At 32.2% G+C, this 27,529-nt stretch overlaps 1 protein-coding gene across 2 annotated transcripts in view; it reads right to left on the minus strand.

Moving 5' to 3' along the window:
• LOC129218028 (rho GTPase-activating protein 26-like) overlaps positions 1 to 27,529 on the minus strand; it is a 194,818-nt gene that overhangs the window by 79,467 nt on the left and 87,822 nt on the right. For both annotated transcript variants that reach the window (XM_054852207.1, XM_054852206.1), the window contains 5 exons: positions 19,773 to 19,810; positions 14,379 to 14,514; positions 10,710 to 10,749; positions 6,492 to 6,629; positions 2,517 to 2,601 (listed from right to left, as the gene is read on the minus strand). In XM_054852207.1, coding sequence (XP_054708182.1) covers positions 2,517 to 2,601; positions 6,492 to 6,629; positions 10,710 to 10,749; positions 14,379 to 14,514; positions 19,773 to 19,810 — 437 coding nt within the window. The remainder of the gene's footprint in view (positions 1 to 2,516; positions 2,602 to 6,491; positions 6,630 to 10,709; positions 10,750 to 14,378; positions 14,515 to 19,772; positions 19,811 to 27,529) is intronic.

Consider the following 27,529-nt stretch of genomic DNA (forward strand, 5'->3'; position numbering starts at 1 on the left):
AAAATGCTTACATGGATTTCACTAAATGACAAAGAGTACCAAAATGATTAAATAAAAAGCAATTAATTAGCTCTTAGTATGTACAAAACATTCAATAACTTTTGCATTTATGATAAACATTTTAATATTTACTTTAAAAAAAAAGTGTTGAATCAAAATAATTTATTTTATGCTATTGACTTTTCTTTTCTTTAACTCCTATTTACTTACTTTTTGGTACTTAATATGTTACGGTACTTATTTTTAAAAATTCATATTGGAGATCTTTAACATTGCGTCTATGGGGAAATATTCGGTTCCAGGAGATTTTATTCATATAAGCGAATATTCGTTCATCCGATACCCGATTAAGTGGGGCAGACAGTATATAATGGAAGTATTGCGTGATGCACAGTTAGAGTTGCGTCACAATGGTCTTTTTTATTGCATAGTATCATTAGTTAAAGACTTGTTTTTTTCAACCTACAGAATGATATTAGGACCCCAAATCAGCTTCAAAAAAATCATAACAGCATTTAATTATAATTATTATTTTACTTCTCTGTTTTCTCTCAAGACAAACAGTTAAGATAAAATAAACCAAGTTAAAGCTCTGAAATATGTTTTATATTTTGAAATATAAATATACAAAATTAGTCATTACTGCTTAAATCGACTGAACACCAGAATAGTATGGCATCCAATATATATATTTCATTTTACTGAAAAAAATAAAAAATTACATGCTTTAAACATGAGGCAACATTAAAAATACTACCGGAAATTTACAGTAGAAAATTCATAACACATATAAATGAGCCGTTGCGCGAGCGAGAACTCGATCACCATTTGATGTTGCCTATTAAGTTGCCAGAGCAGTTCACACTGGAACTTGTCTGATGATTTGGGTACCCCCCCCGCGTCTAATGAGGTTTTATGAAGTGGGTGCTTATCGGTCGCGTCGTGTGTTTACTCCGAGTGTACAAAGGCCCTAAAGGGATCCCCAGCATAATCCGCGATAATAGTTTCATTGAACTTGAGACAAAACAATCTGTTATACTTCCTGGGTATAGAATTAGAAAACAGAGATAAGGTGGCGAACTACCAAACAGCCATTGCCATCCATTATAGTCAACACATCTCAACTGCTAATCCAAATCCAAACCTAGTATTTCCCCTTTACGATCCAAAAGCACGGTGTTGACTGGATTGCTACCAAATTCCCAGTCTAACAAGAGTGGAAATGAAGATACTGTCCCCCCCCCCCTACACGTTCTTCGTCTACACTCAGAAACTCTCGAAGAAGAGGGTCCCAATGTAGGCGAAAGGAAGAGGTGTGAGGAAAAAAGAACTTTATCATCACTGACAATTAAAAATTTTTAAATTGTGAACAGTAGTGGAAACTAAGGACCTGGAAAGAGAACTAAGGACCTTTAACCAAAAATAAGGACTTTTAAGGGCACTTATTTTTCAAAATCAAAACTAAGGAGTTTCTAAGGACTTTTAAGGACCGTGGGAACCCTGTTTGATGACTTAAGCGGACTGACGGCTTAGGCAAAGTGGAAAATTTCAAAACCTCTTTCCAAAAAACAAGTGGAATAGTTTCATTGATTTCGGTAGGATTTAGCGAGAAAAGCAAAATATTTAGAAAACAATAAATGAAAACAAATGAGTAGAACAGTAATGTTTGCCTTTGAAATGCTCCATTGCTGCTGTTGAAATTTCAAAGTTTAATTCCTCAACAGTTTCTATTGCTTTTTCTTTAAAAATTACGGCAGAAATTAGCACAATTTTCTATCCAGCATCTTTTAGCACTCCCCTCCCCACATCGCCAAAGACAACCTAAAGTTTTAAGACTTCAATTTCAAAAAAATTTTGAGAATAACCACTTTTCTAACTCTTAACTCCCTCAAAAATAGCCAAAATAGCATTTCAATACTTCAACAGGGAGAAAATTTCTGGTATGTGGACGCCCTTTGCTGTGGCGTAAACCTTTCATCTCGTCAGCAATCACTCACAGTCGGTGATTTAGATTCAACTCTAAGACATTTTAAGAGTGCACACAATTTTCATTTATGCGTGTAAAGCTTGCAAAAACAAATGCAAATGGGGGGAAAAAATGAAAGGTTGATCGAAAATAGCATGAAAAAAGGCTAAATTTTCTATTAGAGACGATTATTTCAAAAATTCAGGGAGAATCGCGAGTAACTATGCAGAAAGAGCTACACCTAAATAAAGTCAAACGGCGTGAGTCTAAAAGCCACTCGTCCAAAAGCATGTTGCAAACAAAACAAACCCATGGCGGAAAATCGAGAGAATTTCGGTGTAAATTTTGTGGTTATGAAACGGTCCAGTAGTTAAAAAGCATACTTTTCAAACACTCAATTTTTGGTTTTTAAGTAAAAACTAAAAGAAAGTCATTGAATTTCTTTCCGTCCTGACCTCTGTCTCAAAAATTTTGTCCAAGATGGAAATCCGTCCTGAAACGGAAGGTCTTGCACCCATGATGTGAACATAGCAGAAAACAATTAAATTACCTAAAAAAGTTCTTCAATGCACTAGTAACAGTCTTTAGTTCAAAATCTTCTTCATCTAATGAGGATAAATTTGTTCCTCTATGCTCTATAAGGTAAATAAAGAATAAAAAGTTTATATTTAGAAAAATCAAATATGTCTAAAAGATTTTCTAATAAAATGTAAAACTTATAAAAGAAATTTTTGCATGCTTCATACAGGAAACTATTAATTACAAAAATAACTTTTCAGCAGTATCCAGATTTCCTTTCATTAAAATTCATTTTAGATGAAATAAATGGTTCATATATGAATAAGTACATTTTTTTCAAATTTTGTGCGCTGTTTCTATTAGGTAATGAAACTGATAAAAACAGGAAATTACAAATCTGCTGACTTTGACTAAAGCTACTTTAGCCTCAAGGAAATAGTAGAACTTCTGCTACTGAGTAGCCACCCTATTCACTCACTCTTCAGCTGGAAGTTTAATGGAAAGTACCATACTAAATGGCACTTACACACAGTAGTCTATTCCATTTTTTTTTCTTTTTTGTGAAGAAACCTCCCAATTCTAGACATTTATATCATATTCCAAATAAACAGAGAAAAGTTGAAGATTCTAACAATCATGATTGGCCACCTGAGAAGAAAAACTACAATAAAGTTGGTTTAACAAATATAAATGGTTGAAACATGTTGATGATAAGATTCTTGTGTACACTTTTTGCATAGATGGTTGCTGTTCAAATACTTTTATGACCTTGGAAATCAAGCAAATGTCTTAAAGCAGAAAACTTTTTGAGCACAAAAGAACAGTGAATCATAAATTTGCATCCAGCAAAAACTACTGTGGATGCCTGAGAAACATTTTGAGCTATAAGTAAACTTAAAGAAAAAATGAAAGATGCTACTATAACCACAATGGAAAATGTGTACTTCATCTGCAAATATAGCAAAGGAAAAGCTTTCTCTGCAGAAACTAATCATTAAAAAATGTTGCACACAAGTGAAGCAGTAAAAATCAAAAGACAGATTGATATATCCAATGAGGACATCTGATACAAGATAAAATGTTACTGAAAACGATCTTCTTGGGAAAAGTACGGGTGCTAAATTTTATAGTTTGGAAATTGACGAGTTCACAAATATTAGTAACTGCTAGAATTTAATAATAGACATTTGTTCATTAGTTAAAGGTAAAGTTGTTTCTGATTTTTAAATATTAGTGCAGTTAGATAAGATTGCATTGCCTTGAAAATACAGACTCATAACGAGCTCTGATTTAAAGAGAACCTGCATACAATGAAGAAATTAGAAACATTTCGTTGGAACAATCTTAAGTCAAAAGGAGCATAACTGGTATTTAATGAGAAAATCTCGGATATAATACTTATGTGATCCATAAAAAATTCTATTGAATTCCTCCTGCCAGCTGCTAATCCGTTCTTGCAAAAATTATTTTAGGTAGTAATAGGTCATAAATGCTGAGAACAAGTCATGAAGGACTTTTTTTTAAATTAAAAAACTTCAAACTCTTTTTGAAACCAGGACTGCAAACTTCGGTTTTTCAGGACATGAATTTTTTCTGATGAACAACGACACAAGAAAGAGCCAATAAAACAGTTTGAAGCAAATTAATCAAATTCTTAGATACTGTATAGAAAAATAATAAAGTTAATATGTATGAGTTTTTATAATTTTACCATAAACTTGTTTTTTACGATCATTCAGTATAACAAACAAATATATTAATCCCTTCATTCTTGATTTAAAAAAATTCAACTGTATTTCAAAAAGAATTGAAAGTTTTACAGGAGAAAATTTTTTTCTACTGATTCCTAAATTATCCAGGAAACAGACAGTGCATGTACAACTGATAGGGCATAAAGGTGGCACAGTATATGTATCTTTTTGAAAAACTATTTATTATTTCTGAACACTATGCAGCTCATAGACTTGCTCTAGCAAATGGTCAAGCAGCAGAGGCTGTGACAAGTTTAATTAAGTATCAGGATGCACCTATAAATATTACAAATATTAACTAAAGAATTCAAAAGCATGTCCAATGTAGGAGTAAAAAAATGAACAAATCTTTGATGAATGCATCAATAAAAAGAACATCGTTGTTCATGCCTAGTTTTAAGAATGTTCCTAAAACAGCAAGACTAAAAAAATGCTAGTTACCAAAAAAAAAAAAGAGATTAAAAAAGTGTTACATAATAAAGACAAAACACTTATTGCTACAATTTTTCAAAAAAAAAAAAACACATGTAGAAAATTAATAATTTTTTTTAATTTTCATAAATGAGGGAACTTTTTGCAAATACTGATAGTCAGGTGCATGCACAGAAATTCTGGAGCCCGTAACAAATGACTTTTCCGGGTCCTCTCCATATTGTTTACTCCTATATATCAAGCCTATTGTTAAAAATATTGGGCCCAGGCCAACAGGTGTTCATTCTCAACCCCCCCCCCCTGCATATCCCAGCTGATAGTTGATCAATTTGTGACAAATGACACTATCTAGCTGTTTTATTTGGTAAAATTTTGCTAGTTCAGAATGTAGACCATGGATTATTACAGACATTGTCATAATTAGATAGACATGATTAGATTTAGATATTGTCATAATTATGACATAAAATGAGCTTTGTGAATTTGGCATATGATACAGAGGGTTAAGATACAAATTTTTAAAAAAATCAGTGGTTATGGTGTCAATAATATGCAGGGTTCGAAAATATCATGATATTTTCAAAAATACCGAAAATATCCGATATTTTGATATATATCAGATATTTTGATATATATTCGATATTTCCAATCAACACAAACTTAAGTCTTCAAAATAGTAAACGTATCCTCAAATCACTCTTTATTTTCTTACATTATTATTACAATATGTGGACTTAAAATTAAAGTTTCTCATTATTTACATCTAATACCTCAATTTACAATGTTGTCAATATTAATGAAGTTAATTTAGCATTAGCTGTTTTACTCATTTTTCTTCTGTTAGCAACTTTTACAGTCATATGATTCAGAAATTTAAAAAAATATTCATTAGTTAGTGCACAGTCATAAGACTTTTGACCAATGTTTAATGTATTCATTATATTTAATTAGGCACTTTTGATATGATTTAAAATTGTTACATTACTAATGATAAAAATGAATATAAAATAAAAAAGAAATATTACTTTGCTGTATTAATGATGAATTAATACATCATAAAAATATAGTGCATAACTTTTTAGTTATTTTTAGTAATAAATGAACAATATTACTAGGAGTTATATAGCTTTTATATTGAAAATAACACAGTTGAAAAAATATAGAAAATATCAAAATATCATGGTATTTCCAAAACAAATATTGGATATGTATCGGGATATATATCATGATATATATTGACTGATATATATAGGCCAACCCTGAATATGTTATAATAGATTAAACTATTACAATGTTTCCATCCAACGCTACCATCTTCTTGTATCTTGGCTTGCCTAGCATGAATTCTGGCTACACTCATGCCACTGAGCACATATTTAAAAAAAAAAAATGGTGCGGGGGGGGGGGGGGAGCTACTATTAACTAGATCATCTGAATTGAAGTATTGTTGGATTCTTGGCAAGCCTTGCATCCAAAAATTTACAATGTGGCCCTTGAGAAAAATGGTTGGAGATCACTGGTTTACAATAAAAGGTAAAAGTTGCTGGAGGAACCTACAACCTTAGGATGCTTTATTTAAATGCACCATAAAAATTTAATTTTTCAATAATTTACTATGCATACATTTTTCATATTCTCCTAAATTTCACTTGAGTAACTTTTTTCAATTTATTTTACACTAGCAAGTTAAAAATGGCAGCTCATGACAATAAAAATGTTTTCAGGCAATGTTTAATGCATTTCCTTATATTTACGTCTCAATTAAAAGATGGTCTTAACAATAAAAAAATTCTTAACCCTTAAAATTCAAAAATTTCTCTTACCTAAAGCCATTTGAGTTAATTTAGCAACCTTAGAATTTACACCAACAAGTCTATACAAGCCTTGATCTGTAAGGCCTTTAGTTTCTATAAAATTGATGCACCACTTAACAAAAGTGAAACCAGCTTCATCTAGAGAAACTAAAGAATGACAAACAATAAATGGATAGTGTATAAATTATTATCATAAAAATCGACATTAACATCAAATTTATGCAATTCTTTACTCTCTCTATTTCTTCCCACTCACATCTTTAAAGACATTATTCATCTCTTAAAACCTTTCAAACCTAATAAAATTAATTGCTAATAAAGAAATATTAATTTTCCCGTGCAACATACTACAGTAATTTCCAGTAGGTGGGCCACATCGGTATAAGGGTCACTTTTCAAAAAGTATAACTTTTCTGTCACACACCTTTTACTGTAAAAACGTTGAGGAACAATTCATTTAACAATGATTTTTAATTTCATCAAAATTATATCTATTTAAACCTGCCAACAATTTTTTAATAGTAATTTTTGGTTCACAACATGTGAATTTTCACCTCATAAACAGTCTCATCTCTCAACATCTCTCACAAACAGTCTCCACTCTCATAAACAGTCACACCTTGTGTGACTGTTAACATGTGAATTTTCACCTCATAAACAGTCTCATCTCTCAACATCTCTCACAAACAGTCTCCACTCTCATAAACAGTCACACCTTGTGTGACTGTTTATGTTGTTTAATAACTTATTTAGTTAAGAGTATATGCTTATTTATTATTAACTCACAATTGTCTCAAATAATAATTGTTTCAGCATATTTAATTTTTTAATATTGTGTTTTAGTTCGATTTATTAGGACAAGGAATCATGTCACACAATAAATTCTCACCTCTGTTAGTCAAACACAAAATGCCATTCCTCATTAACATCTGGCAGTAATGACATCAAATTGTATTTTCCATGATACAAGGGGGGCCCCCTTGTTTATTTTCAGCCATAGTTGAAGTTGTGAGATTTTTGTTGAAGAACAAGAAGATAGATTTTGCTTTAAAAATTTAGTGTGGTTATTCTGACTCCTCACCTCCGTGAATTTGAATTTCAGGGATGTAAATTAATATAAAAAAAGAAGTGAACATATTCTCATTTGCTTAACATGTGCAGGTTGTAGCAATGAGAAAAAAAAAATCCCTGAAAAATGTATCTATTAGGCCTATATTAATGGGAAATTCCTCGCCTTCGTGAATCTCATGATCCCCCTCCCTGACAGACCTCATCACTGTCATTATTTCTCAAGTGAAAATAAATGATTAAGGAGAAATACATCAATAATATGCATTCTACCAAAATTATAAATTGCCAGTATATCCCTAAATTTACTAAATATTTTTTAAAATACATTTGAAACTACTAATTAAGTCATACTTTAATTAAGAGAGCTTAATATTATATTCCCACTAATCATTAAAATAGCTGATTGTTTGCACAATTAACAAAATTACTACTTTGCTATTAAATTGGCCTCGATCCTCAATTTTCAAATATTAAAAGTTTTTTCTTTTTTTTTATTTCCATGAACAAAGCATTTTTTAATTTTTTTTATTTATGAGTAAAATAATTGGAACTTAAGGGGTGGTTTCCAAGGCTGCACTTTCCAGCGGATTCGCATGCGTCTCCACTGTTCATACTGGAGATCCTTCTGCGCATGCATTCACTGTAGCGTCCGCTGCTATCGACGCAGAGTGGTGTTATCTATACTTGTTTGGTTTGTCCACCGTTTGTTGCGCCATTGCTGAGGAGCCAAACCAAGACAAAAATAAGTGAATTTATTGATGAGAAAAACATCATTGGGCTTTAAAGGTTAAATATTGCGATGAATTGATTAATCGGCAGTCGTAGACTAACGTCAGTAATAGACATAATTAAAAAGGGGACCAGTTGGGAGCGCTGCATTTTGCTATTCTGTAAAATATGGAATTAGGGTGCATCCTTAGGACTTTTGATTACGCTTCTTATTTCTTAATTGAACTGATTCAAATGTATATTACTTGAAATTATGAAAAAAGAAAAAAAAATTAACTGAGGGTCAGAATAAGATTTTCAGGGGGGGAAATGGGTTTTTATGTCTGTTCTGTACTATTAATAACTGTATTGATTACAAATATTTTTTAGCTTAAGATAAACTCCCACCCTACTAGCAAAATTTCTTGCATATCTTGATATTATACTGATGGCGTCAATATTGACGTGTTTCATACTGCATAAAGGTTGCATCAAGATTAAAAAGCAATATTGCAATACCAACACCTATGCAACATTGCATTCATCTTAAAATACCAATATTGATATTACCTTACAATATCAGCATTGCATACATTTGCATACAAACGCAGTCTTGGAAACCAGAGCTTTAGCTGGGTCATTGTTTATGGTAACTTTTAGTAGGTAACACTTTCATGTAAGTATGGAAAAAAAGAAAACAAAAAGTTTTGAAATTGAAAAATATTTAAGTTCAAAAGTTTTCTGGAGAATGACCCATAAGCGTTAAGTCTGAAAAAAGGGCATTTTTTTTTTTAATGCTCAGAAACACCGTAAATGCTTCACTTAAAAGCTATGATTAACTTATCTATGGTATATCAGAGTAGAAAATACTCATTAAAATGCAAACTTAAAAAAAAAAAAAAAGAATTCACAGTATGTACTTGCATATGGCTCTATCCATAGACTTTTAATGAAAAACCTAAGAAAAAAACAGAATCTCATATTTAAATTTAAAAAAAAAATGCAGCAAAATCGGTTTTGTTGTGTTTTTGTTTCAAATAAACTAAGAAAGAAGATGCCATTTTATAATCATGTTTACAATCGAGAATGAACAATAATCATATTTCTCTATGAAAAATATTTTGTTTACAATTTTTTAAAAATGATTAAAACAAAAACCTGTGGGGGAAAAAGACCCCCCCCCCCTCTTCTGAGGTCAAATAATCAATAATCATATTCTTTAACTGAAATGTACAAACACCCTTAAGAAACCTTCGTACAATCCTTTGCAATTTAAAATAATTTGCCAAATAAACAAATAATACATCAAAATTGTTAGGGTCAGTTGATAAGTAACCAGTCAGAGGCTTATAAAACACATTTTATTTCACATTCTTCAAAAATACTGACCAAAACTGTTGAAACAATTATCGCACTGGAAAATTCGTCGCATAATTCTGTATTCAAACATAAAATTTTTATCTGAAAATTTAAAACTCAGACCTAAAACAATGAAAATTTCTTTATACAGGCTTTTCATATTTTAAATAAGATAAGAGGAATATCATATACCAATTCATGATCTCCTACAACTTTCTCCAGTAAATATTTAATTTCATAAATTGAAAATTGATGCAAATTGCAGCAATCTTTGCTAGCGTATCTTATAGCAGCATTATAAAATTGTTTTGGAGTGACATATCATAAGTAATATCTTTACATTAGGCTTATAACAAACAAAATGTTCCCATTAACTGGCTTTAATTGCTAAGAGAGGTATCTCTAAGGATTTTAGATAATTCTGCACTTTTCATCAAAAAGCTATACCTCATACTTCCATCCCTAGTGATTAAGATTCTGCAATTGAATGAGTGCAAAAATAAATGGAATAACTGCTGCTAAGTTGCCTTCAGGTTTCAGGAGGGGTGGGGGGGGGGTGGGGGGATGATGTGGCTTCTCATTGAAAGAGGCGCTGGAAATGGGCAGTGTTTTAAACGAAAGTTGTATTTTTCGTACATACGAAAAAGGTGTTAATAAACTGTCGAATGATGAAGGCAAATTGTTGTTTAAAAAAAAATATTTAAATCACAAATAAACAATTGCAAAATCCTAACATGGCAGCATTAAATTAACAATTCTGAAATCCTGACATAGTGACATTGTTGCAAACATTCATATTAATTCATAAACAACTGAGTGTTGCCACTCAAAGACAGTTTTAACAATTTTTATTAAACTAATCTGGGATTTATAAGATTTTGAATAAAGCAAGTTTAGAACAAATTTTCTATGTGTCTCATCCAGAATAAGTATTAGCTAATCTTACAAAATCGTATCTTAAGAAATGTTGTCTTAATGTGCTGGAGTGTAAATAGAAAAACTATAAGGATCTCTTTGAAAAGTCTGTGGAAAAGGACAGTTGATACTTTAATCAAAAAGCAATTTTAATTACATAGAAATAATACTTACATCCATCTTTTTTTAAATTCTTGCCAGCTAAGTTTGCAGTCTAAAATGTAATTTAAAAGATAAGTTTGGTAGTATAAATTTCATATTGAAACAATTTTAAAATTTCATTAAAGTCATAAAAACAAATATGGCATTAAAATTTGAATGCATATTTTATTGCATTTTAAAAAATAACTTAGTTTTTGATAAAAAGCTTGTGCAATCTCTTATGTTTTGATTGCAGCAAAGACTGCTTATCTCATTTTAACACTTAAAATTTAACTTAAAATTTCTTCCGATCCATGATCAGCAGTAACTATTTTACACTCAAAATTTTTTTCGGCTATTTGGATTTCAAATTTATCTCATGGGTGAAATTTTTAAATCAGAACTTTATTTTTAGATTTTACACCTCTATTTCAGATTTAAGATATTAAAAATTAATACACATAAACAGTTCTTAAATCCATCCAATACAAAATATAAATCAAATTTTATTGCATGTAAAAGGTTTGATTTCTAAATCTTGCAGCATTTAAGATCTTAAACATCAATGGTAAAGAAAGAACATTTTTTTTTGCCACCGAATACAGCGTCATTAATCCAACAGATGGATCAGGAACTTGCTCATGCATTTAAAGTCATTTATATCAGGTAGTGCCTTCAAAACCTTGTACAGGCAATGGACAGTGAGAAAAACAGCGAGGACATATTTAAACTAGTACAATTTTTATCCTGCCAATTTTACATTCTTTTATTTTAATTTATTCAAGAAATCTTTTATAAAGCATAAACAATTATAGTCTCTGCCCAAATAACTGAGAATGGCAGCAGGTCCACTGAATGGCTTGAATGATAAGAAGCACTCAAAACCTTCTGCAAGAGAGGCGTTCACTTGGATGCTTAGCCTTCGGTTACCTGTTAGGACTGGCACGGAATTGGACTTTGTGTAAATGGATGACCGATATCTTGGTGTTTTTATGTTCTTCTAACAGAATGGGTAAGATTTCTGCTTTCTCTTTTTTTTGCAGGTCAGAGCTGGAGGGTCGGATAGTACATGCCAGCATTATCAAAAAACTTGTCACATTTTATAATACTCGTTTAATGTCAACCAATACTTAGCCCACCATGGAGTTGAAATAAGCAAGTAAATTCTTACTAATTTGATAAAAATGCAAATACTCGCTGACTTGTGTGTTACCGACCTATATCAAAACCTGCAAATTAGTACAATATGCCAACTGCTCCAGCTCTTTGATAACGTAGCAGTTACTGCCCATTCTATTATTTATCTTAACGTTCATATTGTTCAACTTTTCACATTTACATGGTTTTCAATTTACATTGTTAATGTTCTTTTGAGTTTCTTGCTATTGTTTAGTATACTTGCCACTGTGCTACCAACGAGCAAAACTTTAAATATTAATATATGTAATATAAATTTAATACTACAGCTGCATTTGAGCTGTCTAAAGTAGAATATTTTACTTCAAGTTTTAATAATTATATATATATATTTATATTTGAATTTCAAGGATGATTTGGAAAATTAAAGCATCTTAAAAGCAGTACATTCAAAACTTGGTGTGTAATTTTTTTCAAAATACAGTTGGCTCTCTGTTTAATGAAGCTCTATTTAAGGACGATTTTTTCTGGTCCCTTGAAAGTCGTTAAACAGAGAGCCAACTGTAATTTTAGTAACACTTGTCCCTTTGCTATTAATAGGGGATTTATTTTAGCTTCAATCTATGTAATGTAAAGCAACAGCCTTTCTGTTTAACAATATGTAGAAAGAAATAGCTTATACTTATGTGTGTAACCACATTTAAGGACACTTGATCCTAGATCAAATCTCCTTGGTACAAAAGGATCACATATCCCAAAGTATACTTTGAAATGTATTTTAAAATTACAGCAAAAGACGCCAAAAATTGGAAACTCTCACACTTGTAACATTGTTTCGAATTTTCTACCTTACCAGAAAAATAATGCATGTTTTGTTTATCTTCTTTAAGAACACTAGCAACCTCTTTGATACACAATCCAAAAAATAATACCAACTCCAAAATTAGACATTGAAACATAACTTCAAAAGTATGTGCGAAACTGATCATCTGACACTTGGGGAGGTAAACATACTATAGCTGCTCAGTAATGTTTTCATTATTAAAATTTTGTATTATTGGAGATTCAAGATTTGAGAGGGTGAACAAATTTCCAGAGGAATCAAGTGAATCAGGTCTCCTCTAACGTTTTTTTTAAATAGCGCAAAAAGTTGGTTTATTATGTAAGATGTGATAATATGAATGATATAGAGAAATGATTTGAAACAGTTTGAGGGGTTTTTACAAAAATAATTGGGTGTGTTTATAAAAAATTTGTATGCATACCCTTTCCCACAATGCAAAATTTCAACTTAGGTGAGGGATCTTGGAACACATCCCTCATATAAGCTTAGACTTGGCTGCATTATTGTTCATGATAAAATATGTAATAAAATATGTTGAAAGTTTTAGAAAAATGTTACTTAAAATTATTTGTGTGAATCAACGATAACCCAGAGAAGAAATCTTCCACTCCCTGTGCACCAAGATGCTTATTAGCATGATGGCGCCTTAAAGGAGTGATTCATGATCTATATAGTACCATGACTTCACTATGGGAAAAATAATACCAGTTGTAGATGTTAAACGACACAGATTTTGGATAATAAAAACAAACCTTGAACTTAGAGGAACATAGGGAATTTCGAAAGTTAACAAACTATCATTTTACATGATGATATTAGTCCTATACCGTAAGTATTTAAGCTTTTCTTCAAACAATATCATTTTTAATATCACATGTACTCTCAGTAATAAGCTGTTCCATGAGCAAAATGGATCAAAAGCTGAAAATACAATTGGTAAAGAAGCATTTATTTTACTTTTTTTTTACGATACAACATAATTTAAATTTGCAATTTATGTATGAAAACAAGTATATAAGCAATGCTTGTTCAAAAAATCAAATATTATTATGAATGTCATTAGATGCTACTGGCAAGATGATTTCATATTTCTTTATGAGTAAAATATTTGATTTGCATAAAGAAACTGGCTACATTATTTTTTTCATTCACAATGAAAGATACAACCCCCTACATATGAACTCATTTCATACTTCTTCATTCTTAAAGGAAATATATCACTGTAAATATAGCATACTTTTGTTTAAAATATGTGACAGGAGCCTAGTATTGATTGATAAAATTTTGATATTAAACGGCTCTGTAACCACTACCTTTTAGCTTGCACTGAAAAATCCATGTTGATACATCGTGGATGAATATTTTAGCCGTACGAGGGGTGAAATCAACTGCAGAATTGCAATAGAAGGGCAAAACATACATATTTAAATCTGAAGTTTATTTCAACTAGCATTTTTCATGTACTATAAGTACTAAAATTTAAGAATTTCAATCTCAATGGTACAGAACATTTCTTTTTAAATATGACAAAATAATTATTTTTTGATTACATATTGAAAAGTTCTCTGATTTTTAATACAGGCAAAATAAAAATATCACAATCGTAATGCACATGCTGCCAAACACATTTTACCCCCCTCCTTTTTAATTCATTAATTTATAAACTATGCAAAACAAGTGCTGTAAAAATTGGGGGGGGGGGAGTTAAAAAAAATACTCACAGGCTCTTTACCATCCATGGCATCAAGCCATAACTTTCTATCCTCATCTGATAAAGCTTGAAATGTGTAGGGAATCGGTTTATCTTCAGCAATTACATCAAAGCAGAATCTTTTATCAATTGAGTCACATTGTCGCCTAAAAAAGCAAAGAGTTAGTTAATCATTATTTTTTTATGATAAATTAAGTTTAGTTACATATAATGACAGTTTATATGTGCATCTTTTTCACCATAAAATTCAATTGAAGAGTTGGAAAATTAATTGCAACTAAGTTGTCATTTCAATTCTAATAATTCCCAAAAAAGTTTTAGGTGATAAATTTAATTCAATATTCTAATGTGATCAAATTAGCCATAGATTTGGCTTTAAGAATATTTGACTGTTAGGGTATAAATTTAAAAGTTATTTAAGTTAAAAGCCAGTGTGACGGTTATCACCACCAGTGCGATGGCAATCTCAGTTTCTATGAGATGTTTACTATCTCCAGTTCTGTTATGGCTATTCTTGATCGCTGATGGCAAGAAACAGTGAAACTGCAGTTCCCAGGTACCGTAAGGAGTTGTTTGGTATTTGCTTGTAGTTCTGCCTAAGCTCTGACTAATGGGTACTAAATTAGAGTTTATAGACCAAAATGTACTTTTATGATGCTGGAATATTCAACAGAAAATATCATTGCATTTTTAAGGCAATATTTTGCAGGTATATCTCAAAAATAAGAGAAAATACACCTACATTTATTACAATTTTATCAAAAGCATAGAGAATACTGGACTCCAATCAGGGTTGTGCATGTGGGAGGGGGGAGAAGGGACACTTATTGGCCCAGCCCCAATCTTGGAGGGGGCCTGATATTTTTAAAATGAGGTGCGAAATATGTTAAGGGATCTAGGGGAAAACAATATGGAGGAGGCCCGTAAAAGTAATTTGTGTATCTACACGTCCCTAACTCCAATATAATATTCATGTAGCTGTTGTAGTAAAGTTGCTTCCATTCATTTCTGTATTAAGCATTGGTTGTAAAAAAATCTATAAATAAGTTCAGTCTTCAAAAACAGAAGTTTTAGAGCAAAGGGCACGTGTTTCATCATTGTATCATATTATGAAAAATACACATGAGTGACATAGTTGTTCAGCCAGATGTTATCTGAGCGTGCATGTGCTTAGGTTAAAAGAATAACCGGTTAAAAGCTGGTTTAAAACAAGATTGCACAAGATAATTCTCTACGCAGGAATTTTGTAGCTACTTCAAACAAGAATTTTCTGGATAGCGGGTCAAAAGAAATGTTCAATTTAATAGCGTACTGCCATTGTTGTTTAAGACTAGGAGTTCATAATTTGAGGCATGTTGGTCATTTTCAAAAAATTTCTGGGGGTGAATTACATTGCACTCTTAAGAAAAATATTGATATTACGAGTTTTTATGACAGCTTATATCCTAGGCAGGCTCGGAAAACGTAAAAACATGAAAATAAATATCCTAATAAAATAAGTTTGAAATAAAACATTAAAATTGTGTTGAACTCATGGGAAAATTGAAACTAGCGTATCAATATCTACATTCAATGAAAACTCCAAGCCACTGGCTTAAAGCCTGGCCATTGTGGCCTGATTGGTAGGGCTTGAGACTCGTAATGGAAGGGTCCCGAGTTTTAATCCCAACCGGTTGAAGATTCTCCATGCTCGTTAATGGTTACTGAATCATTTTAAATATGTTGTTGTCACAAAGTCCTAGAAATGAATCAATACCTCTGGAGGCGCCACACCAGGGATTGCTCAACTTCTGTTCTGGATCAAAAAACAGCTGTTTTCAGGGCTCATCCAATTGGTTAAACCACAAGTAGTAGTAGGTACAGAGAACCCTGGTGTGTGTAGTGTGACTTAAAGCCTGTGGAAATATCAATAAAGCCCCTTCAACAGCACATGGTGGCAGGAAAAGGTTTAACTTGGCCAGAAAGTACAAGAACTGGACATGTGATCAATGAGAGAAGTACTTTCTACTGACAAATCAAAACTTGAAATACTTGGGTTGAAGAGGGGTGAATTTGTTCCTCATATTGTGGATCAGCACACATTACCTGTTCATATCCAACCACCAAACATGGGTTGTTCTATCATGATTTGAGGAAATTTTGTTAGTGGTGTAGTTATAAATGTTTCAATAATGATTGGAATCATAAACCCTAAACAATATCACACCATCCCTGTGCGACATTCTAGAAACTCTGGTTAACTCGCCTTATTAGTCATGGATCCATTTTACAACAGGACCCTTACCAAAATATACATCCAGTTTATGTAGAAAGTAAGTTTAATTCAAACAATGCCAACAAGTGCTCCAAAACATGGATGAGCCGTTCCACAATCGGGACTGCAGTTTTATTGAACTACTCTGGGTTTATCTGAATAGATGCACCAGAAAAATAAATATTACAAGCTAAAATCATATGTGAGAGGAAATTCAATTCGGTTAGAGTAACATTGGATTCAAAAGTTTACATAAATCAACCAATATAATGTCCCCTGTGTTTGTAGCAGTGATCACTTCTAAGGTAGGGAACATTTAAACAAAATTATCATGGTTACGCATATGCATGAAGTGAAGTATGCTTCTCTGTTTGACTAAAAGATTAGATTCATGCAAAAGTTAATTTCTTGTATATTTCTTAAAAACTGAAAAAAAAAAGTTGTGTACAGAAATTAAGAGTCATTTTTTTAAAAGCTGAACAAAGTGAACGAGGGCTTGATAGTTAACACCTTCAGTTTTAATGAAATTTTCAGGATACTTTATTAGTATTGTGATGAGAAAAAGTGAAACTTCTTTCCTCTTAAATTTGACTTGTTGGCTCTCGTGTAGAGGTCAAAGTTTAAGGTTGTGAGAAAAAAGCTAAATATATGATTGCTTTGCTTCAAAAGCAATGAGTGAACCAAGTCAATTCTGTTAAATGTGAATACTACTTGATACTAGGTACATTCTAGCATAAATATTTCGGTGACTCACTCATGGCTTTGAGGGCAAAAGTCAATTGAAAATGCAACTTTTAAAACTTTTTTGCATTGCTTGGGCTTGAATATCTGCTAAAGCCATGAGTAACCCTAGGAAATAAGTATATGATTAACTACTTACCACAGTATAGTACTAAGAAAAATATAAAATAGCTGTCGATTTTTTTGGCTTTAGCAGTTAAACAGTCTCAAAGAGATGATTTTTTTAAAATGGCCTAGTTTACAGGTTAATAACTTTGTGCGTGACAGGTCAACAACTTTGGGACACAGTTGTAGTTATAGTCCGAGCAGTGTAGTTTAGGTTAGAAATCCATGGCAACGAATTAACTTCTTTAATTACACAGTCTCAAGGTTGATAATTTGCAACAAAAAGAATCAAAGTTTCAGATCAATTACTCTAAAACTCCTGAGACAATAACTTTGATCAAGAGCTGTAATTGTACTCTATGTGGTGTAGTTTTAGATTCATGTCAGAAAACCATGAGATCTAATCATCTTACTTTATTAAATAGTCTCAAAAATAATGATTTCTGTATAAAAGAGCCTTTTTCAACAAGTTTATATGCGTGCTATTCAAAATCTTATGAGCTGAAACTCACATAAATACTAGAAGGAATAAACAGCTAAATGTACTTTACCCAAAATTTCATGCTTCCAGTGTAATAAAAATTTCTGCAACCTTTACCACAACAAGGCAACTTATCTCACAAAGCTGATCCGCCATTTTAGAGCACTATATTTTGGACATCCTAGATCCTCAGAATTTGGATCTCGAAAGTTGAAAATTCACATAGGTTAGTTTCAAAGACATCTCTACGCCATTATAAAATTTCATCCCATTCGGGGATGATCAAGCAGGGACAGTTTGAAAAATCAGGTAAATTGACATGGAATCACTCTGATTGAACATTGTGACAATTCAAATGCATTTTTTGTTATTTTTGACTTTATAATGATCATAAATCAATGCTATAAATACAATGTAAAACACAGAAAAAAAAGAAAAGAAAAGAAATGCAGACTTGTTAGACAGTAACAAAAGATGCGGATGAAATGTGCATAATGTTTATATCAGAGTGATTCCACGTCAAACTGTCCCCGCTTGATCCTCTCCAAATGGGATGAAATTTTATAGCATTGTAGCGATGTCTTTGAAACTAACCTATACAAATTTTCAGCTTTCGAGATCTAAAATCCTGATTATCTATGATCGCCAAAAAATAGTGCTCCATGATGGCAGAACAGCTTTGTGAGATGAATTGCCATGTTGTAGTAAAGGTTGCAAAAAATTTTATTACACTGGAAGCATGAAATTTTGGGAGCTAAAAGTACATTTGGCTGTTGATTCATTCCAGTATTTATGTGAGTTTGAGCTCATAAGATTTTGAGTAGCACGCATATAGATTTGAGAAAAAACACTCTTTTATACTGAAATCTCCATTTTGAGACCGTTTAATTAAGTAAGTTGGTCAGATCTCATTGTTTTCTGACATTAGTCTAAAACTACACCTTGTAGATTATAGTTGCAGTTCTTGCTCAAAGTTATTGTCTCAGGCGTTTTTGAGTAATTGACCTAAAACGTTGATTCTTTTTGTTTCAAATTATCAACCTTGAGACCGAGTAATCAAAAAAGTCCATTAGTTGCCATGGGTTTTTAATCTGAACATTAAACTACACTGCTCGGACTATACCTACAGCTAAGTCCTAAACTTGTTGACCCGTTCCCTACTCAGTTATTGACCTCTAAACTTGGCCTTAAAAAAAAAATCATCGACTTCGAGACTGTTTAACTACTAAAGTCAAGAGAAACCAAAGCTATTTTATATTTTTCTTAGTACTATACTATGATGAGTAGTTAATCATTACTTATTTCTGAGGGTTACTCACGGCTTTAGCAGATATCCAGGCCCAAACAAGGCAAAAAAAAGTAAAAAAAAAAGTAGCAGTTTCAATTGACCTTTGCCCTCAAAGCCACGAGTGAGCCACCAAAATATGTATGCCAGCATGTATCTAGTGGCAAGTAGTATCCACATTTAAAAGATTTGGCTTGATTCATTCTTTGCTTTTGAAGCATAGCAATCATATATTTAGCTCCTTTTTTTCACGACCTTAAACTTTGACTCCTACTCAAATACCAACAAATCCGTTTTTAAAAAAATAAACTTAACTTTTTCTTATCATAGTATTACTAACACACCCAGAAATTTTGATGAAAATTGAAGACATCAACTGCCACACAATCAACTACACATCAACTACTACTTGTTTTTAAACAAATCTTAAATGCCCCTTTTTGCATTTAGACAAATAATCTGAATGAAACAACTAATAATGTAAAACTGCGCATTTCAATCTATAAAAAACACAAATGAAAGATGACAAAGTAAATACCCAATGCACTCTTTGACTGTAACAGTTTCACCATTCATCTGAAATAAATAAATAAATAAAAACAAAAAATAAATTAAATTAAAATTTAAAAAATAAATAAAGAAATTAACAAAATTTTTAAAAAATCAAAAATTAAATAAAATAAGGTAAATTTACTGTGAGTTTGAAAACAAAAGAAATATTATTTCACTACAAAACATGGCTACACAAAATGAGGTTATACACTTATAATAAATTTTACCTTATTATAAGTGCACTGTAAGTTTCTTTAATTATGCAGACAACTAAAATTAATAAAAACATTTAATGGAAATTTAGTTACATGATAATACACAATAATTCATTGATATTAAATATAAAATTGAAGTTATGGAACAGTGACTGAAGAATTATCATTAAAATTTCTTTAAAGCAGGTTTAATGCTAGTCATAGCACGATGATAAACAGGAAAACCGTTTCTATCTGTTATTGTGTTATTAGTTTTAGATTTAATCAAATTCATGACAGAAAATGTTCCTTCGCAGACATAATTACTTACGATCACAGTGGCACAAGTTAGCTCTATTCAAAGAGGCAAATTTTTCGGGCAAAGAATAAATAGTGGTCAATCTAGGATTTTTATCACATACTTCTATGAAAATTAAATGTAGGCATATAACTTCGGACAACATTTTTAGTCGATATCCTATTTTAGTGAAAAACTTCCTCAACATTCTAGTATTTGCTAAAGAAGCTTTTCACCCACCACCTACCAAGCTGCATGCAGCTTAATAAACTGCACAGTGATGAAATTGATCAGGACTACCTGGGAAGCAGCTGCTGCTGGAAAAAGATGGGAACTGATCATCAGCTCTAACACCATCCCCAACAACCTGACATGGAAGTTGCAGTGTTCTCCTTTCGAATGGCAACTGACCATGACTACTTTCAAAGTCACCCATACCGAATAGTGCTTGTCGATTCGCCCAAGTATTAGTTTGGTATATTGTTAAAGAAAAAAAAAGTTTGCAGTGAAAAAACTGCATTTTTACGGATTTTATGACTCCCCCCCCCCCAAGGAAAAAAATCCATCTACACGCATGCCATGGGCGATATTTCTGAGAAAAGACACAGGATTTGGTGTAGATCCATTTGTTAGGAATTAAAAGGAGTTCAAATGAGCCAATTTTTAGATTTAGAAAAAATGGGTTTTTTGAGTAATCTCACTTCAAAAATTGTTAATTTTTGAAAATTTTCAAAATTTTAAACTTTATTTCCAAGGCAGAATGCATCCGATGATTATAACAAAGACTGCTATCTTTGTTTAGCGAAAAAAAAAAACGTTTTTTTCATGAGGAAAAAAAACATAAAATCGGTAAAAATGCAGCTTTTTCATCACAAAAATCTTTTTTTTTTCAATAGGGGAGAGTGTTGTACGTTGGGACACTTTTCCTATTTTAATTTTTAACATAAATTATTTAAATCCAATTTAAAATCTAAAGGTCACAATAAAATACCACATATTTCTCAGCTATATATTTTCTTTTAAATTCAGAGTTTGAAAATAAAATATTGCCAGCCATTTAAAGTAAGAGTTCCAAACTGTCCCAAGTTACAACACATGATTGTACATTGGGACACATCCTGTTGTACCACGAGAAACTCTTCATGATTCAGGGAACAGCCATATACATGAACCAATTTTGCACCAAAAAAAAAAATTTTTTTTCATGGTAATGAATTTTTATCTAACATTAAATGTGTTGAAAAGACTACATAAGATTAGAACATTTTTCCATGTTTCTAAACATATCTTAATTATTAAGAACCATGCATTTGTTGTATCTTGGAATGCGCCCTAAGGTACAATATATTTTGCTGTACCAAGGAAGAATCACAATGTGTTTTATCGAAAATAAAAAAAGTGGTCAATCTACACTTACTGCGAAAAGTTAAGCACGGAGAGGAAAAATGCGAAAAAAATGGATAAGTAATGCTTTGATTGACAAGAAATGTGGCAGGAAAGTACCAAATATGTTTATGTAATGAACAAAACAAAAAAATACATACAGAGATGAAAACAACAGTAAATTTTCAAAAAATATAAAATGACTTCAACTGGAGTAATTTATAAAGTATTGTTTAAATTTAAACAAACAAAAACTGACATTAACAGGGGAAGGAGAAAATCCCTCATTTGCATACAAAGTTTACAGCCTGCAACCATGCTTTTATGAGGTAATCAACCACCACAGAGTTGAGCAATTGTTATTCCTTCTGTAGAGCAGTTTCCAACTCTGTGCGAGTAGCTGCAGGTGGGAAATGTGTACACACAGCTCGGCCGAGGACATGCCAAAGATTTTCAATGGGCTTAAGGTTGAGCGAGTATGCCGGCCGGTCCATACGCACAATACTTTCACTCTCCAGATAGCCATTAACGATGGCAGCTCTATAGGCACGCTCAGTATTGTCCATTAAAACAATAGCAGGACACATTGCTGTAGCATACAATCTCACAGTGAGGTCTAGGACTTCTTCCTGATACTGTATAGCCGTCACAGAGCCCCATCTGTAGATGTGCAGGTCGGTGCAATACCCCAAAGAAATCCCTACCCAGACCATGATACCTCCAACTCAGAATGCATGATGTTCAGTGACACACACTTGTCATCGAGTAGCAGAGCAAATCTTAACTCATCTGTGAACATAACATTGCTCTAATCAGACACAGTCCAACTGATGTTGGCAGCACCACTTTAATCGTACCCCTCTGGATTGGACGGAGAGAGGAACACAAATTCGTTGTACCCGAGCATACAGCCCATTCATGTGAAGCCTTTGGCTCACAGTACTGGCAGATATCGTCTAACCAATGGCCTCTGCAATCATAGATGTCCAACAAGTAGAGGCTGCTCTACGGTTCCGCTTGGCCACAACAGCAATATATTGATCTTCTGTGGGGTGCGTAACTCTTGGCCGATCCATCACATGTTTGGCTCTTTAGACATTGTTTCCATAATCATGAAAGGAAGGAGTGATCAACATCAAAGAAAAGAGCAATATCTGTGATTGACAGTCCTGCTTCAATGCGTTCTTTGCTCATAATCTTGTATTCCTTTTCTGGAAGCCATACAAACAAGACAGTCTTAAAAACAAATTGTATGAAAGTTCTAAAGACCTTTTTTCAACACTTACAAGCAACTCCTGTAACCCTTCACAATACTCCCTTCATATACGACTGCCTTTTTTGTATATTTTTTGACACAAAGCCATGATTGGCTGTTACCTAACTTATTTGCATACTTCTATCTACATCTGCAGCGAATTTCAACCACTCCTATTCGGATTGAATTCCGGAAATTTCATCTTCCTCTCCGTGCTTAACTTTTGGCAGTGAGTGTAGATGCATTATCATTATTTTTTTGTAACCAAAATATTTAAAGTACAGTCGGACCTCCATATATCGAACTTCCATGCATCGAAAATTTTCTATATATCAAAATTTTGGCAATCTGCATGTTCATTACATAGAAAAACTTTCTATATATCAAAAAAATCTCCATATATCGATTTTTTTTTTTTTTTTTGAAGCCTAATTGGAGATTTTCCCTTATTTTAGAAATTTACCTCGCGAAAAATGAAAGTTTGGAGAAAAGAGAAGGTCAGAAAAGGTCACCGCAAACCCCACAATCAGTTGGAGTTGAAGGATGGACCCCTAGGGTGGACAATCACGTTGTTTCTCCATTGTGAAATCGCACGGGACTCCCACCCACCCGTACTCGTTTTCGAATTTTGGTTGTGACCTGTCCTATTGAAAAACCAATTTATTGCTATCCCTTTTGTCTGATGGTGATTCCTGTCTCCATGTTTATTGCTTAGTTTCAGTTAAAATTGTTCTAACTAGTGCTTTGCCAATTCGATTTGATTTTGTTTTCCCTCTCGATTACAATGTTGAAAAGAAAATCCCTTAGTGTTGCAGATAAAGTGGATTTGTTGAGGGACGTAGATTGTGGTATGAAAAAAAAAGACATTTCTGTTAAATTTGGTATTCCCCCAAGCACTGTATCAACTATCATATAAAACCGAAATGCTGTAATGAAATCATATGAAAATATTGAGCCCAATAAAAAACGTTCAAAAGCATGCAGTTATGAAACAGTGGGTGAGGCAGTCTTGAAGTGGATCAAGATTGTTCGAGACCAAAATTTGCAATATCTGGTCTACTCATCAAAGAAAAGGTGTTGGAGTATGCAAAGCATTTTGGATGTGATGAATTTCCAGCCAGTTCTGGGTGGCTCGACAAATTTAAGAAAAAGCATACAATCAAAGAAAAGGTTGTTTCTAGAGAAAGCAGAAGTATGGATGACTAAGTTTGTGATGACTGGAGAAACAATGAGTTGAAAAAAATCCTGAAAGATTCAGTCTGATAATATTTTCAACGTTGATGAAATGGGACTTTTTTTACAAATGTTTACCAAACAAAACTTTAACTTTAAAAGACGATGACTGTCACAGTGGCAAAAGTAGTAAAGACAGAATAATTGTACTTGTTGGTGCTAACATGAGTGGCAAAGAGAAACTTCGTTTATTGGTCATATGTAAGAGCAAGAATCCAAGAGTGTTCAAAAATGTAACATCTTTAGAGGTTGACTACCATCCAATAAGAAGTCACGGATGACTAAAAACACTTTTGAAGAGTGGATTTCAAAATTGGAAAGAAAAATGCGCAATCAAAACAGAAAAATTGCTTTGATTGTAGACAAGTGTGCTGCCCATCCCAATGTGTCTTCAAAACTCAAATGTGAATTTGCCTTTTCTTCCCCCGAACACCACTTCAAAATTACAACCAATGGACCAGAGTGTCATAAAAAACCTGAAACTTCATTACCAAAAATGCATTCTTCGACGACTCCTCTGGACATTAGAAAACAAAGAGACAAATTTACATAAGGTGATTGATCTGAGGATATGCGTGGCAGAATTAGCCAAAGAGTGGGAAAATGACGTTTTAGAATCAACAATAAGAAACTGTTTCGCAAAAGCTGGGTTTGATATTTTGCCAGAAATTGGAGAGTGAGACGTGTTCCCGCACATCCAACAACAATGGGAAACTCTGCACTCCCAAGGGCATATCACAGATGGCATTCATCTTAATGAATTTCTGACCGTCGATGATAGGTTGATTGTAGCCAATTTTCCTACAGTTGAAGATATATTAAGTTCAGTTACTGGCACTGAAAAGGAAATCCAAGAAATAGAAGAAATTGAATATGCAAACATATCCAAGCCATCAGACAACGAAATGCGAGAAGTATTTGAAACAATACGTCATGGCCTGCAATTTGTGGAAAATGTTCCTGATGAAGTGTTTAGTGGACTAAATAAATGTGAACATTTTTTTGGTGAACATTCTATAAAACAGGCTGTTCGCCAAGATATTCGTAGTTTTTTAAAAAGTAGTATATGATCATTTAACTGCTGTCTGGATTATTTTGGTTTTTGAAAGGTATGTAATATTCAATAAATCTTTCATACAGATTCATCTCTTTACTCTTAACTTTCATTTAATCTAATGCTCGTATTAATTTGAAATTGGGTTTCACATGAAAATTAGCTTTAATTATAATGTTTTAGGAGATTTTTTTATGATAAACTAAGATCGTTTCTATACATCCAAATTTCTGTATATCGAATTTTTTTCCGGCAGTTTGCTACTTCCATATATGGAGGAGGTCCAACTGTACTTCTTTTTCATAACAAAATAAAATTCAGTTGATTTGTTTTACAAATACTAAGACAAAAAATAAAATAGATATTAGAGAATATTTATTTTGGAGTCATGAAATTTTCTTTCTCACACAAAACCATCAATTTAACTCATTTGATGTTGATTGTTATTATCAGGGTTGCCAGACCTCCCAGATTTCAAGTGACAGTCCTGTATTTTGAAAAATTGTCCCACGTCCTGGGGATCTTCCATACAGGAAGGCTTAGGTCCCGCATTCTAACTAATAACAATATTTTGCAATACGAGACAGTATTTAAAGGCCAAAAAAAATAAGTAAAATGAAAAATGTGACTAAACTAATTAGCACCTGTTCCTATCAACATCGATCTGCATACTGAACTTAGTTATATTGCTTGCTTTATTCTTTGAGTTATAGTTCCTCCAAAAATGTCCTTACCGATAAACATATTGAGAGGAATCTTTCGAAAGCTATTGAAACATGATTGTTTATCACCTCTTAAAAATACACCATAAACAGTAATTACCTCACAAAAATATCCCCCCCCTTCACCTTTAGAAGCCTGTGCCATAATTACTGTTCTTAAATTTGGCAATCCTGGTTACTATGGCACAATTTAGTGATGAAAGTTACTACTAGAGATTACAAAAACGTGTTTGCTAAAAATAGATTCTTAGAAATTAGCAGTGTGCCAAGGTACAACCGGGTCCTCGCGAAAGTAACAGAGAGTAGCTCTGCTGCTTCTTCAGGCCTGGTACTGAGGAAGGATGACTCATGCTAAGCGAAGGAAGAAACAAAAACATTGATGATCTCGAGATGTATGGCGTTTTCAAGTCAGGAAGAAAATGCCGTTGGAAATATAAATTCATCAAGCAAAAATTTATTGATGACATTAACTCTTTAGATAAAAAACCCTTTGCCTATCGACTAAATAAAAGTTTGTGTAATTGTGTAATTTTAAAAACAAATAACCACAAAATCCTCTTTCTGGAATGATAAGCTAATATTGGATTTTTATTTATTTATTTATAATTATTTTTTTTTAAATTAATCAAAGTGTGTAACAGAGATTTAGATAATATCAAACTTTTTGTAGGTGGTAAAACATGAAATATTATTTCAGTCAATAAACATAGAAAATTTACAAGCTCATAACAACCTTTTTTAAAATTAAAGCTAAAAATTTACACTTGCGATGCACTAGATAATCCAGTTACTTTTTCATACCCTTTAAGGACACAAAACCATGTCATATGTATTGAAGAATAGATTAAGAAATGAGAATAGACTTCACACAAAAATCAAACATTCAAATTCAATACAAAGGCAAACCTTTCATTACTGTGCACTATATAAATATCAAAATCTTCTGTCACTTTTAAAATCTAACTTTAAGAAAATTGACTTAATTTTAGGAGAATAGAAAATAATTTCATACACTTCATTTCAATAACAATAAAAATTAAAATGAACAGCAGGGACTTCACACATTTTAAAATAGTCATTCAATACTTTTTTTGTACATGGAAAATTCAAGTTAAAATAGGTTTCTGATTTATTAAAATAAATAAATAAATAAATAAATAAATGAGAAGTCAGCATGAACCTTCATTTTAGATGCAATGGTTTCAGCTTATAACAAAGCCTCCGAGGCAAATAAGGATCAAATACAGATAAAATTTCCCTTTCAAAAAAAATAATTAAAAAAAAACCATAACTTTTTGCCTTTTGTTATTTTTAATAGTTTGCATTGAGACAAACATCCAATTCTGTTTTCGGAAACTTAGGCTATTAATAGTCTTGTCCACTTATATGTTGCAAATGACCAAACATGGCAACAATGCAAAAAATTTAAGATGATAGATTTTTGAATTTGTTGCATTAAAAGTAATTATAAATAATTAATAATCCTTAAAAAAAACTAAAATCTAGACGAAATAGACAGTTTTTAGTACATTAGCATCCAAACAAATGAAGATAACATAATATTCTGAAGAAAAAAAAAATTTCATTTTTCAAGAAAAAATTTT

Source organism: Uloborus diversus, chromosome 3 (assembly GCF_026930045.1).
Source record: "Uloborus diversus isolate 005 chromosome 3, Udiv.v.3.1, whole genome shotgun sequence".
Taxonomy (NCBI): domain Eukaryota; kingdom Metazoa; phylum Arthropoda; class Arachnida; order Araneae; family Uloboridae; genus Uloborus; species Uloborus diversus.